The 15,801-nt window shown below is 42.5% G+C and overlaps 1 protein-coding gene across 1 annotated transcript; it reads left to right on the top strand.

Annotated features, from left to right (window-relative positions):
* Positions 1 to 1,040: 1,040 nt before the first annotated feature.
* PRG4 (proteoglycan 4) lies at positions 1,041 to 15,793 on the top strand. Its single transcript, XM_080918370.1, has 9 exons — positions 1,041 to 1,133; positions 4,928 to 5,047; positions 9,287 to 11,584; positions 12,132 to 12,209; positions 13,329 to 13,465; positions 13,694 to 13,850; positions 14,440 to 14,637; positions 14,995 to 15,120; positions 15,663 to 15,793. Exons 1-9 carry the CDS (start codon positions 1,058 to 1,060, stop codon positions 15,758 to 15,760), a joined length of 3,288 nt encoding a protein of 1,095 aa, XP_080774496.1. The 5' UTR covers positions 1,041 to 1,057; the 3' UTR covers positions 15,761 to 15,793.
* The last annotated feature ends 8 nt before the right edge of the window (positions 15,794 to 15,801 follow it).

The following is a 15,801-nucleotide window of genomic DNA, read 5'->3' as shown; positions in this document are numbered from 1 at the left end:
AAGAAGAAGCATGCATGATTGATATAAGTTCATGGTCTTTTTCATCCCAAGCTAACATTAGAGAAGTACCAGAAGCACCATTACTGGATGTAACTGCCAAGAAGGAAGAGACAGGGCCAGCGTGAAGGGTTTAGAGAAGGAAGGGACAGGGCCAGCGTGAAGGGTTTAGAGAAGGAAGGGACAGGGCCAGCATGAGGAGTTTAGAGTTGCTGCTTTGCACCCTACTCAAAGGCTTCCAGAATGGTTTACCATCTCAGAACAATTTGTTCACTTCCCTTAGAAATTCGAAATGTGTTTTGGCCAATAAATCTAACTTTATTTTGTAGTAGTCATTTTTCTTAATGGAAGTGTTTTCCAGATGTTGCCTAAGTCTAGTCGTCTGGGCCACCATCCAACAAATGAGGAAAGCTTGATTTCATAGGTTGTCACTGTTGATTTTGCCTAACCTTTGGACTAATTGGTCCATCCCAGTCCGTTCGCACTGCTATATAAGACTTCCAGCACACTGGAGAACTCCACCTCTCCCTTTACAGGTAAGCGTCAGGGTTGGTGTGCTTTTCGTAGCGTTAAGTGTGTCTTCATTAAGTGTGTTTGGAAAAGGACAGTAGTTAGAGAGTTTTGGAAGGAATCGTACTCACGTGAGATACCTGTTGAGAGCCTGTGAATTTATACCAAGCTGGGTTGGAGAGTTGGGAGGACAGGTCTGCTGCTATTGCTAAACTCAGTTTAACTGGAGCTGCTCATTTTTATCTCAGGACATGATTTAAACCTCATGCTGTGAGCACAGACAACTCTTCCTACATGTTCTAAAATAAGCCTGCTTTCTGCTATTATTCTGAGGTATATATATATCAAAGCAACGACTTTCTCAGGAATTCAAGCTGATTACCCAACAGTTTTTGTTCTAAGAATGAAGTGGCTTGTCATTGAATTACATTTTGAAAGTTTCTGAATGCCATGCACGAGAGATGCACTATTTACGGGTGAGATTAAATGTGTAGTGGGTTTCTAACGCTCTTATTTTTTATCTCAGGCAAGAGCATCGCCGAGAACAGCCATGGGGTGGAAAATACTTCCCATTTGCTTGTCGCTGCTGCTTCCTGTTTTCTTGATTGAACAAGTCTCATCTCAAGGTAACTTCAGCATAGAAAAATGCTTCTATGCTACCCTTGCTGTGAAGCACCCAGTTGGTTTTACGGCAACTACACTGACATATATTCCTAAGCATGAATTCCAGTGAGTTTAACAGTTTGCAGCCCCTCAACCTGAAAGGCACGCAGTGCATTTGTGTGCTTTGGAATTCCCATCTTTCCCTCTGCATTGTGGGAGAGCTTTGAAGGAGTTCTGAGCTTTGATGAAAAATAATGTCCTTCCTCGGTGCCCTCTGCTTTTCACCCCAATTAGAAAAAATAAAAATACAGACATTTACACAATTAAATCATGCTGGAGTTACACAACACCATCCTAAGAAATGAAAAAAAAATTAAATAACAGGTTAAACACAGGAAATGTTTTATCAGCATTTTAAGTTAGTATACAAAGTAATTGATTTTGTTGTGACAGAGAGTATCTTTGTATGTATTTTGCCTGTAAGACATGGATTGGCTCACAGGTCAGAATGTCGTCTCTGTGGAGGGAGGGGAGATGAAGGTTCTCTGTATCCTTCTATATTTACCGCACAGGCTACGGAAGCCGACGCAGGAGATGAGATTTAACAAGCCACAGGAATTCCTTTGATAGGATAAGGAAAATGTTTATTTGTTGGCCAAGGACATTTATAAAGGAAAGGTTCATATTTTATAAACCTATATTACTACCATATATGTAAAATAGCGAATTAACAAACTTAGCCAAACTTTTGTATCAGATAATTTATTATAAAGCATTATAAAGTAATAGGTTACACTCTGGCATCACTGTTGTGCACATTTATACTTCAGGTGGAATTTTGTCAGCCTCAAGTGCTCTCTTCTCAGTAACATCCTCGCCCAGAAAATAAGGTGGACCATGAGAATAGAGGAAAGCAGACAGTCCTCTGCTTCCACATGTGCATGCACACATGCATGTAACACACAGACACACAGGTGTGCTCACATACACATAGGCATGCTTACACATACACTGGCATGCTCATGCACACATGCACACACACGCACACGCATACATGCTCACTCTAGTGGTTTAAATAAATAACAATAAAACTTAAGGCTACAACAGACCCACCCATGAAAAATAAGTGGATTTGTTCTAGACATCTGCTAAGTGTAAAAGGCGTAATCTTTTCATGTTGTTTTGTCTGCTTCTTCTGCCTTTGCAACATCTTCTCATCCTTCCCCTTATATATAATATATGTATTTTATATACATACACTATATATGCATTTTTGTATGTACTGTGCACATATGTATGTAAGCAATCACTCTGAGAGTTACCCTTCTCTTTGTTGTTTAAGTATTAAGACTTAAGCCTCCTTGGATTCTCTTGAGATATTTTCAGTGTGTTTCAACGTCTGCCTATGGATTGAGACGTCCCAGAGGTGGAATCTTTTGTTACAGTCATGTTGTTATCTTTTGGAGAGGAGCTTGCAGTGTTATCTGCCAAATGGTGTTTAGAAATGTTTGAGGCTAATTATTCCATCCCAACATTATTGCTTGTCCCCAAACACTAAGTTCATGACCTTTTATCCACACCCAGATCAGATTTCAAAAGGTCTTTTTCACTCTTCCCGAAAAAGAGCACCTTAAGTCTGTGCTGGCCCACGCTGGCTGCTGAACTCATGACTGGGGAGTGAGAGGAATTAGGCTCCTGCTTCAAATTCAGATACATGAGTCAAAACGGGCTGTTTGTTTAGGATAATTATATAACAATTGATTATTCTGTCAGGCATTTATGAGAGTAAATGGGATGCACAAATAATGAATCATATTAGTTGATAACTATTAGTTGATATTAGTTGATACACACAGATATATCTATATTTATCTATATGCATAAACACACATATATACACATATACATTCAGTAACTTACTGTGTGTCTGTCATTGGGGAAGTTATTAAAATTTGCTACCTTTTTTTTTTCCTTTTTCCAAGACAGGGTTTCTCTGTGTAGCCCTGGCTGTTCTGGAATTCAGTTTGTAGATCAGGTTGGCCCCAGAGTCACAGAGATCCACTGCCTCTGTCTCCCGAGTGCTCCCACGCCTGGCCTGTGTCATCATTTTTACCTTAGCTAAGGATAGCCATACTTTTTGAGAAAAACATTTTCCTAAGTCTTGGAGAGAATGTATGACTCAGAGCCTGGCACAAAGACTGTTCAAAATGTGGCCACTAGTAATGGTGACAGCAGCATCCTCTGCAGTCGTAAATGCTACCCTTCCCTCAGAATCACCACTCCCGAGTACAAGCATTACATAGCTTGACTTTCAAAGGTGTCTATAGTCCCAGCTCAGTGAAGACTAAAGCGACATCACTAAGGTCACATAAAGGCTCGCCCAAACATCAGCGATGTCCATCAGTGTACACTGTCCCCAGCACTGCCCGCTGGGCAAAGCTCCTCTTCCCTGGTGGTTTTGTCCTCCCTAATAGGTCTCTCCTGTTTGCAATGGTTTGGCCGTCTTTACCTCGGTGTTGTGTGATTTTAGATTTATCAAGCTGTGCAGGGAGATGTGGGGAAGGGTATTCTAGAGATGCCACCTGCAACTGTGATTTTAACTGTCAACACTACATGGAGTGCTGTCCTGATTTCAAGAGAGTCTGCACCACAGGTATGTTCCGAGCCGGCTGTCTGTCCAGCCTGCTGTCCTGAGCCTGCTTGTGTACCTCTTGGTAGCTCTGTTCTTCCTCTCTCCTGCCTCCTTTGTTCAAGAGCCTTTCCTTTCCTTGCATAAATGTTGATGTTCACTGTACACACCTAAGGAAGCCTTCAAGGCTTCTGACTTCCTGGGCCTGGGCATTTGTCACCTGCACATATGTATTGACCGCTTGCATGTGAAATGTCTTAAGTAAAGACTTAGTACTGTGGCTAGGGAGGTATCAAGTAAAAAGGACGGTGTACTTCTTCATTGACAGTTGAGTTTTGATTGCTTAGAGATGAGCCTTTCAAAGAGTCTCATCAAAAGGATCAGTAGTCATTTGGTACGTAAAATGGAACTTTGGAACTTTTGGTAGTAAACGAGTTTCTCAATTACCTAAAGAGAATATTTTAAAGATGAATACCAGGCTTAAATGATTAATTTCAAAGCCCCCAAATCTGTTAAAGTTATATTTGCTTTAGAATTTGCATATGGAAATGATAACTAGTGTTGTATAGTTGGTATGTTGGGGGCTCAGTAGGCTTTAGGGAGCATCACACTTCCCACCAAGGTTTTTTCTGTAACAAGCAGGCCTCGCACCACTGTCCACACCCTGGGGTTAACTGAAGTCTGCCAATCTTACTCTATGCCCAGTTCATCATTTTTTTTAAAGTTTTTTTATTTTTTATTTTAAGTGTCTGCATTGCAAGTGATTTTTGACCTGGGCAGTGGCCTGCTCAACTAGTTTCTTGGTCTCTCTTGTTTAAGATATGAAGTTTCAATTAGCACAGATTTATTACAAAGAAGTGGTGTGGGTGTTGTGAGTAGATAAAGCACCTCAACTCAAGGGCAGTTTGCTATGTAACTCTTCTCTAGTTTCCTCTTGTGCCTACACATGTATGAGACTCAGGCAGCACCGGGGTGTCTTACAGCTCATCAAATCTCTCCCCCAACTCAGGCTGTGGACATCATCCTTTTAAAGTTAGTTTTTCATAGTTGATGACATGTGTCCTCCCAATTCCCAATAAGAGACTTAGAAGTACACTGCCCTTGGGACTCTGTCAGATGAGAAATGCTACAAGACGGGACTATTGCTTTGTGACTAATAATCCACGCTATCTGTTTCGCCCCGAGCAGAACTCTCCTGCAAAGGACGCTGCTTCGAATCCTTCCAGCGAGGGAGGGAGTGTGACTGTGACTCCCACTGTAAAGAGTTTGGCAAGTGTTGTCCAGATTATGACAGCTTCTGTGAAGAAGGTAAGAACCAGGGCATCGAGCCAGGGCTGCTCAGCACAGCCAACCTGGCCAGCCCGGCCAGCAAGGCCCATGCCTTTTGGCTTCACTGATAGCTAACACACGTCTGAGTTCTTGATTTTACTAATGTACAAGCTGCTTCATGAATACGTGTTTTATAAAGACAAATTAAAGAAAGCATCTTCTGTAGGGAGCCTCACAAAAGCTCTAGAAGCACCAAGATCTCTGGTTCACTAGTGAGGGGGACATGGGCTGAGTGTATAATCTTTTATCTTTCAAGGTGCCTCCTTTACCATCGAAAACTGTCCCCACTTAATGGTTACTGCCTTCACAAAACCAGATGTCCTTAGGGCTCTCTGTGCTTCGAGCCTTAATGTATGAGAGTATATTTGAAGGCAGAACACTTCTAGCTTCTTCATGTAAATTAACTAGTCACAAACTTCACAGGCAACTCTGCTAAAAGGTAGGACCCCAGCTAATTAGTGACATGTTCCTTCCTATTGCTCCTGGCACTTTGGCAATCTCTACACAAAGTTGGTGACAGGGACAGTTTTATGTAAACCATCTCTGGCCATTAAACCTTGAAGCAATACTCTCACAATTAATTGTCCCCCTTTAAAAATAAAATGGTAGAATGGCTTCTTCTCCAATGTTTATTACTAACAATTCTTTGTCAAAATATGAGTATCTGTGCGGGCAAAATGGAGAAAAGTATTACTTGCATAATTTGACCATGCTTTTTTAGTTAGGTTGTGCCTCCTGTTTTTTTTTTTTTTTTTTTCTTTTCAGAATGGTGGAAATGTAATCAGCAGAGTTGAGGACTGTTTCCTAGCTGGTCAATATTTTTACAGGAAGTATTCTAAAAGTACTAGAGACAACACCCTTATTTCAAAACCCCAGAGCTCAGCACTCCTGCAGCTTTCAGAAGGCACCATGGTGGGAATATAAATCTCCTCACTACCTCGTGAGCCAGAACCAAACCAAACCAAACCAAACCAAACCAAACCAAACCAAACCAAACCAAACAACACCCTACCTCCCAAAACCCCCAAGAAGTTATTTTGGCAGAGAATGGAGAGGGAAGAAGAGTGGTCGATGACCAGAGAGACTGTCATCGTAAACTCTCAGTACCCTGTGCTTCTGAAGGATGCCTGAGGCTGAGGTCGGGTGTGGAGAAACTGAGGCAGTGCAAGTCAGCTCCATCCACAGATTTCATGAAGATCATCAGGGTCTTGAAAACAAAGGAACTCTCCAGAGCTGCAGAACTTCATTTAAAAAACCACTACGACTTCCTGCTAAGTTGTTTCAGGGTTGCCGTAGGCACTTGTTATTGGGATCTATCTAAAAATCCTAACACTTTGAGAACTGGCAGGAAGTCGTAGCAATCCAATCGGTTCCCTGTGTGGGCAGAGAGAGAAGCCTGAGTGTTATCTGCTTTGGCTGCGGTCCCGAACTAGTGCCCGGCAGAGCTCTTACTCAACTTGGAGGTTAGGGGAGGAGAAAGAGGGCGAGGTACAGTGTCGAGTTTCTGGAAATAGGAAGGGTTCTGAAGGGATGGTGGGGGCATCAGGGTATATGTACTGCTTCTCTGTCCTATCTCTGCTGTCCTTCCTTCTGACTCCCAGGGATGCCCCATGCTTCCTCTCAGAAGCTGAGGAGCTGGAGGGGGGAAGAGATAAAAGGCAAAGAAGACAGATGTCAACCATTAGTATGTGTTATGTTGGAAAGGTCAACACATCTGTGAAAATGCATAATGTTTGGGGATATGAAATCTTTACAACATGCCTGCACACCTTTTTAACAATCAAGGCAAACTGGCGTTATTTGACTTAAGTTCACACAAGAACAGGAAAAATATAATTATGATTACGAGTGCATGATTTTTCCCATTGTCCATATGCAGCCTGATTTTTATAGTTGTGGAATGGTGGTAAGAGAGATGGCGCTCACAGAACTAACTGGGTGGTCATTCCTCTTTAGAAAGACACATTTCACTTAAAGATGGGAACATGGTCAATAGTTCTGCCTCTACTCTAAGGTCAAAGAGGGAGACAGACACCCAGAAGCCAACAACTAGCATTTAGGGCACTGACCTCACGGGACTCTTTTCTATCATAATTTTCCAGTTTGAGAATCACTATTTTATAGCAATGCGTGCTCAGAATTACTGGAGTTGTGTTGGGCTACGGCTGTCCTGTATTGACATTTATCAGTATCACCCCTCGAAGCCACACGAGTCCACCCTTTTCAGTTAGCACTGCTGATGATTCTAAATTGGATGCTAATCAATCTGTCTTGCTTGGCCTCAGTGCATAATCCCACATCTCCACCTCCAAAGACTGCACCTCCGCCTCCAGGAGCAACTCACCCCATCAAATCAACCACCAAACGCTCACCCAAATCACCAAAAAAGAAGACTAAGAAAGTTGTAGAATCTGAGGAAATAACAGAAGGTAGGAAGATGACAACCGTCACTACAGGACATTTCTTAACTGAAATAAATAACCTGTAGGTGGAATATTCGTACGAATATTCCCTGAGGAGGAGTCATCTTTTGAGTCATGAAGCATTCATCATATGTTTTTTGTTAAGTTAAAAATCTAAGCCCAAATATAAACCCTTGGGCTATTTACAGCCCTTATTTACCAAACCCAACATGGGACTTCTTAGAAGAGGCAAATCTCATTGGAAAAAAAAAAAAAAAGAAAAAGAAAACTTGCAGCTTTTCTCCTCTACTTTTTTTCACAGAATTAGACTGTGTAAATTTTAGCAGGTGTTGGAAAATCAGGATTAAGTTCTACTGTTGGAATATGTGGTGAACTAAGACGCCTTGCTTTTTCAGCCAGCAGCTCCACAAAGCTAGTTGCGTTCCCCTTAAAGTGACAGCACATTCCAATGCTTGAGGACTAGTTATCAGTTCTTTTTGTATGTGGACCAGCAGTTCTTTTTGCTTTGTTTTGTTCTAAATAAGTTGGTGTGATCAAACTTTTTATTTGATTTATAGAACATTCTGTTTCTGAAAACCAAGAGTCCTCCTCCTCCTCTTCTTCTTCCTCTTCAACTATTCGGAAAATCAAGTCTTCCAAAAATTCAGCTAATAGAGAATTGCAGAAGAACCCAAAAGGTTTGAGCATTGATAAAGATCAAAGACTCTATCAATGCCATGTTAACAATAATTTTTCAAAAAGTAATGTGTGTTGATGCAACGGTTTGAGATCTCAGTATCTGGGGAGTCTGTAACAATGGAAACACTCAGTTTAAAAAGTGCCAAATGAATAGACCTTGCAGAGAATCAGTGGGAAGCAGCTAAGTAACTGTTCACAGCAAGGGATTTCAAGATGCTCTGACTGTAGAAATATAGTACAGTACTGGAGAGTCTGTGACAGCCTGTTGCAATTCCTACCTATGGGATCACTGTCTTCTTCTCTTCCCTCTCTGTCCCCAGCTTTTGTTTTCCCTTCTATGATTTTATTTAGCATAAACTTATATAGTGTTTTCACAACATTAATCGTTGACATTCTTAAACCTCCAGGAAAAGGCAAGATTCTCATTCCTGCTATATTGCTCTTTGTTATTTTCCTATTTTTAGAATCATATCTGTCTCACTTCTCTCTGCAAGCTAAATTGGCTCCCCTCCCCCACCCCGAAATTCCAAAATATATTCTTGCTCTAGTAAGTACTAGAATTCTGAGGAACATTTCCCCGGTGGTGGTAGTTTCTCTGAAACATCCTTCAGTCTACTAGCTAGACAGTCTGAGTTCAAGTCACTGCAGGAATCCTGCTTTTGATGGAAGTGCAATACAAATTTGCTAAACAGAATTCCCGTCAGTGAAAGGCACTTTGGGCTTAGTGGCTCCCTCAAAGGGTAGTTGCTATGGGGATTTAAGATAGAACCCACTGCCTTGACAACCTAATTGCCTGTGTCCTGTGTGCTATTGAGTTGAACCACGCAGTTGTAAAGGAGCAGCTCATAGTCCTACATTGCCACTGGGTTTACAGAGACTAGTCAGTTGCAAAGACGGGAGCCAAATCCTCAGTAGAAGCCTTTGTAGGAGTTAAAGCAGCTGTCAGAGGTCAGAGTCCAGTTCCTAGGAAGGAGGGACGACCACTGAACACAACAGAATGGGGGCGGCTGGCACGTGTGGACCAAGTGAGGGGAAGACAGACACACATTCACGCCACTGACCACACTGATGACTTCAAGCTGCCACTTCAAAATAACAAGATTTTTTTTTCCTCTAGTAAAAGATAACAAGAAAAACACCCCTAAGAAGAAACCTAATCCAGAACCACCAGCTGTGGATGAAGCCGGAAGTGGGCTGGATAATGGTGAGTCCAAGCTCACCCCACCTCCTGACCCTCCTACCACTCCACACAACAAAGTCACCACATCTCCCAAGACTACTGCAGCAAAACCAGTAACCCCTAAACCCAGTCTTGCTCCTAATTCTGAGACATCCAAAGAGGCATCTTCAACTTCCAATAAAGAGACAACAGTTGAAACAAAGGAGACGGCTGAAACAAAGGAACAGTCTTCCGCAAGTAAGAGGACTTCAGCTAAAGAGACACGGAGTGCAGAGAAAACATCTGCTAAAGAGGTTGAACCCACAGCTGCAACTCCCAAGAACTCAGCTCCCACTACAACCAAGAAGCCTGTAACTACAACCAAGGAACCTATTCCTACCACTCCCAAGGAGCCTGAACCTACCACCAAGAAGCCTGAACCCACCACCACCAAGAAGCCTGAACTCACCACCACAAAGAAGTCTGAACCCACCACCCCCAAAGAGCCTGAACCCACAACCCCCAAAGAGCCTGAACCTACCACCACCAAGGAGCCTGAACCTACAACCCCCAAAGAGCCTGAACCTACCACCACCAAGGAGCCTGAACCTACAACCCCCAAGGAGCCTGAACCCACAACCCCCAAGGAGCCTGAACCCACCACCACCAAGAAGCCTGAACCCACCACCCCTAAAGAGCCTGAACCCACCACCACCAAAGAGCCTGAACCCACCACCAAGGAGCCTGAACCTACAACCCCTAAGGAGACTGAACCCACCACCACCAAAAAGCCTGAACTCACCACCCCCAAAGAGCCTGAACCCACCACCAAGAAGCCTGAACCCTCCACCAAGGAGCCTGAACCCACCACCACCAAGAAGCCTGAACCTACAACCCCCAAGGAGCCTGAACCCACAACCCCCAAGGAGCCTGAACCTACCATCACCAAGAAGCCTGAACCCACAACCCCCAAGGAGCCTGAACCCACCACCACCAAAGAGCCTGAACCCACCACCAAGGAGCCTGAACCTACAACCCCTAAGGAGCCTGAACCTACAACCCCTAAGGAGCCTGAACCTACCACCACCAAGGAGCCTGAACCTACAACCCCTAAGGAGCCTGAACCTACCACCACCAAGGAGCCTGAACCTACAACCCCTAAGGAGCCTGAACCTACCACCACCAAGGAGACTGAACCCACAACCCCTAAGGAGCCTGAACCTACCACCAAGAAGCCTGAACCCACCACCACCAAAAAGCCTGAACTCACCACCCCCAAAGAGCCTGAACCCACCACCAAGGAGCCTGAACCCACAACCCCCAAGGAGCCTGAACCTACCACCAAGAAGCCTGAACCCACAACCCCTAAGGAGCCTGAACCCACCCCCAAAGAACCTGAACCTGCAACCCCCAAGGAGCCTGAACCCACCATCCCTGAGGATCCTGAACCCACTACTGCTAAGACTCCTGATGAAGTAACAGCTGAGTTTGCCGAGGTACCCACACCAAAGGCTCTTGAAAATAATCCCAAGGAGCCCGTTGTACCAACAACTGAGACTCCTGAGGTAAGCAAACCTGAGATGACAACCACTAAAGAGAAGACAACAGAAAAAGACACAACACAAACAACAGTTGCCCCTAAGAGGACAACAGAGACAACAACCATACCAGAAGAGATTACTGAATCAAAACCAAGTACCACCACTCAAATACCTTCTACAATTCAAGATACCACATCACCCAAAATCACTACTTTGAAAGCAACAACTCTTGCACCCAAAGTAACTGCTCCAACAGAAGAAATTCAGAACAAACCTGAAGAAACAACTCCTGCAGCAAAAGATTCTGATGACTCTAAGACAACTCTAAAACCACAGAAACCAACCAAAGCACCCAAGCCTGCCTCTACCAAAAAGCCAACCAAAGCACCCAAGAAGCCCACCTCTACCAAAAAGCCGAAGACACCAAGAACGAGAAAACCAAAAACTACACCGTCTCCGCTAAAGATGACTTCAACAATGCCTGAACTGAATACCACCCCACTTGAAGTCATGTTGCCAACCACCACCATCCCTAAACAAACTCCAAACTCTGAAATAGCAGAAGTAAATCCAGATCATGAAGACGCAGATGGAGGTGAAGGAGAAAAGCCTCTGATACCCAGGCCCCCTGTGCTATTCCCCACTGCTGTTCCAGGCACTGATCTCCTGTCCGGGGCACTCAATCAAGGCATGGCCATCAATCCCATGTTTTCAGGTAAGACTCTTATTTTCCTGTTCTAGTATCTCTACTGAGATTCGTTATCTCAAATTCTAACACAGGAACTTATCAAGTTTGGTTATAGCATCCTTACAGGTGTGTAGATCAAGAGTAATCATGGAATATTTTTTACCCAGGAGACTGAGTAGTAATTAGTACCAGAAACTTAGTGTTGGCTAATTCCAGACATGTTTGTTGGGAGCAGAAGTGGGGTAGAAAATGTCAAAATAATTTAGGTAAGGATTTCAGGTACTCTCCTACAGAGACTGAAAGCATCAGTGTCTAATAAATACCTCATATACATGCAGATGAAGACAGCCTGGCCTCTTACACCTCAGGATTCTTATGTAGCATTCCCGAGTGGTTTTATGTTAGGTAAGCGGAACTATGGAACATTACCACTTCCTTTTCTCCTTACTAGATCTCAGAAGGGTAAACAGGAAACAATCCTGTAAGGATCTGACAACAACTGCTGTCCTTCTGTTCTATACTAAGTCTTTTCTTCCCTCTGTTCTGCATTAACTTTTTTTTTTGTTGATTTTAGATGAGACCAATTTATGCAATGGTAAGCCAGTGGATGGACTGACTACTCTTCGAAATGGGACATTAGTTGCATTTCGAGGTGAGTTATGAATATATAAACCTGCTTTGTGTTGGCATTTTCTGAGAACAGAGTCACAGGGTGCTAACTGAACTGAATGACCCTGCATTAAAGAGAGCATTATTGACCTAGGTACATAAACCCAACAAAGAACTCGACTTGTTACCTCTTAAGGTTCCTTTGTGCATGTGTGTATGCCTGTGTGCGTGCATGTCCGTGTGTGCATAGGATTTCAGTGTTTCAATTTCAAATTATATGAAGTGATTGAGATTTGCATTCTTAGAAAATTATTCTTCCACTGTGAGGTAAGAAATATTGTACTTTTTTGTTCTGGGGTTACAGAGAATTAAGTAAATTTACCATGGATTTTCTGTTATTTTAGTCTTCTTAGAACACAGATTAAGAATGAACCACAATAAAAAATTGTGCACAGTAAAGGTTTAATAGATTGTACTAGTCATTAAGTTTTAACGTCAATTCTATATAGTAAAAACACTGAAATCCAGAAAGCTCTAAGTCATAAGGGCAAAAAGATTTTCTTAGCCTAAGTAGAAAATGTGCTGAGCTGACTCAATGGAAGAAGGTATTGACTGTCAGGGCTGAAGCCCTGTATTGACCTTCGAGACCTACACCAAGGCAGGAGAAAACTGACTCCAACTCTGAGACCTGCACTGAGGGAGGAGAGAACCCAACCACCACCGTTTGTCTCATGACCTCCATGTGGACCCTACAAACAGATACATTAAAAAAAAAAAAAAAATTCAAATTAAAACCAGGGTGGGTGTGTAACACACTCCCTTAATCCCAATATCCAGGAGGTGGAGGTAGGTGATCTCTCTTGAGTTTAAAGCCAGCCCAGTGTACAGATTGTCTCAAAATAACCTCAAAAGTTCAATTAAAAAAAAAAAAAAAAAAAAAACTAAAACGAGAAACTAAACTATCTCAAAATATCTTTTGCTGTATCTTGGATCTAAGAAGTATCTTAGGAATACACATTTTCTTTTTCACCTGGCTCTACATCCAGGCACCTCTTAACACACTGAGTCCGTTTTTCTTTATAACCATCACATTTGTTTTCCTTTTCTGGGGGACATACTTCGGTATTCAGACTGCAGCCTGACAAGTCTCTTTAATTTGTAGGTCATTATTTCTGGATGCTGAACCCATACAGACCACCATCCCCCCCACGCAGAATTACTGAAGTCTGGGGCATTCCATCTCCTATTGACACCGTTTTTACTAGATGTAACTGTGAAGGGAAAACTTTCTTCTTTAAGGTAACACAAATACTGCTTAGGAAAGAAAACCAAAAAACAATGCAGTCGCACCTCAGTCACGGTATCATCTAAACCTTCAATTCAGAAATGATACACTGTTCTCTTGAAAAATGACAATTTGATGCTATTTATGATCTGTTTATTCAATCAGTTTTATTTTGTTCTCCCTACACTTAAATCTGAGAATGAGTTCCAGAAACATGCAACATCATTTCTCCAAACCTCCAGGGTTCTCAGTACTGGCGCTTCACCAATGATGTAAGAGATGATGGGTATCCTAAACAAATTGTCAAAGGTTTTGGAGGACTAACAGGGAAGATAGTGGCTGCTCTTTCAATAGCCAAGTACAAGGACAGGCCCGAGTCCGTGTACTTCTTCAAGAGAGGTATGTATTACACAGTCAATGTGACACTATTTCTTAAGTCTTTTTAAAAAAAGATTTATGTACATGAGTACACTGTTGCTGTCCTCAGACACACAGAAGAGGGCATCAGATCCCATTACAGATGGTTGTGAGCCACCATGTGGTTGCTGGGAATTGAACTCAGGACCTCTGGAAGAGCAGCCAGTGCTCTTAACCACTGAGCCATCTCTCTAGCCCCCCCCCACCCCCTTTAATTGCTAGGTTTACTATCAAAAAGTATTCTTAATGGCAAGAATAAAATAGGTTTAATGAATAAATATGGCAGGCCATAAGAAGTATTTAAATCTCCTGCAATGTGAACCATAAAACATCTGGACTTTCAGATCACTAATATAAGGAATGCAATTTGTTCGATTCATTTGTTCAACTCATATTTCAGGTCTTAGTTATTACTGTATTTCAAGAACAGCATTAAAAATAGCCCAGTATTAAATATATACTAGTGAAAAACCAAAACCCCAAACAAGCAAGCGTAGAGGCGACGGTGACCCCTTCCTCTCTGGGTGGATTAACATGGGCTGTGCGTTGTGCCTTTCCCACCGTGTCACAGGCGGCAGCGTTCAGCAGTACACTTACAAACAGGAGCCCGTGAGGAAGTGCACAGGGAGGCGGCCCGCCATCAACTACTCAGTGTACGGGGAGGCAGCACAGGTCCGGAGGCGCCGCTTTGAACGTGCGGTTGTGCCTTTCCAGACACACACCTTCAGGATCCATTACTCGGTGCCCAGAGTCTCTTATCAAGACAAAGGTAATTTTCACCATTGTCAAGAATGCTGATCATGAAGATTAATAATTTTTTATGAAGTTACCCTTATTAAATATAATTATTGGCCATAAAAGTAATAAGAATTTATTGATGTAAAACAAATCCATTTGCCTTACTGAGTAATGACCAAGATCAATTCTTAGCTGGTAAAGGAAGTAGTTTATTCAAGCCTGTTAATTATAGCGAACAACAAACACTGTATACAAATCTATATCAATCAAGATGGCCCTAAAAGTGAGGTGTAATGTCATGGCAGAGTACTACTAACTCACAACCTGGGTCCGTGCAGCTCTAAGGTTGTAATCTCTTTCAAACCTCTTATTAAAATTCTGTCTGCAGGTTTCCTCCACAATGAAGTCAAAGTGAGCACACTGTGGAGAGGGTTTCCAAACGTTGTCACTTCAGCGGTAACACTGCCCAACATCAGAAAACCCGACGGATACGACTACTACGCCTTTTCCAGAGGTAGGTTAGCTGGTCTCTCCCGAGGAAGCACACCCATAGTTCAAGTGGGAACATCAAGTGTACAAGGACTGTAAGCACTTCTTAGCTGGAAGAGCGCAGACCAGTCTACTGCACTGTCGGGACCTCAGAGCCAGTATTCACTGCCGTCACAAGAGACCGAAGACAGCAAATTTAATTAGTCTACGAGGTCTCCAAGACACTCACGGAACAGTTTTATTAAGTAGTTTGTTGCCCAGGATGTTCTGCTCATGATTCTGTAATATAAATTCCTAAGAAATATATTTTAAATATGCTTAAAGCCAAAACAAACCATCTTTTAAATTAACTATTTTTAAATCCTTATTTCAAAAAAGAAGAGCTGAACCTAATATTACCTGAAGGATGCCGAAAGATTACTCACTCCATCACTCAAATTATTTTTGTCAGAGCTAATGGAATCTATTTTTGATACTGAAATGATACTGACTTTGAATATGGTACTCAGTACAAACTTAAATGTTTTACTGTCTTTTTAATTAAAGGATGTTTTCTTTTCTATTTAGATCAATACTATAACATTGATGTGCCTACTAGAACAGCAAGAGCAATCACCACTCGTTCAGGACAGACCCTCTCCAAAATCTGGTACAACTGTCCTTAAACTGATTGGCAAAGAAGAGTCATCAAAACGGAATGAAGAAC

Source organism: Micromys minutus (genome assembly GCF_963924665.1).
Source record: "Micromys minutus genome assembly, chromosome: 6".
In the NCBI taxonomy this organism is placed as follows: Eukaryota; Metazoa; Chordata; class Mammalia; order Rodentia; family Muridae; genus Micromys; species Micromys minutus.
This window is presented reverse-complemented; position numbering and strand designations above follow the sequence as displayed.

Bases quoted from the DNA above. Each gene is read 5' to 3' on its own strand.
- PRG4 (XM_080918370.1), top strand. From the start codon at position 1,058: ATGGGGTGGAAAATACTTCCCATTTGCTTGTCGCTGCTGCTTCCTGTT. The intron at 11,585-12,131 runs GTAAGACTCTTA...TGTTGATTTTAG, and splicing joins CATCAATCCCATGTTTTCAG to ATGAGACCAATTTATGCAAT. The intron at 15,121-15,662 runs GTAGGTTAGCTG...TTTTCTATTTAG, and splicing joins CTACTACGCCTTTTCCAGAG to ATCAATACTATAACATTGAT.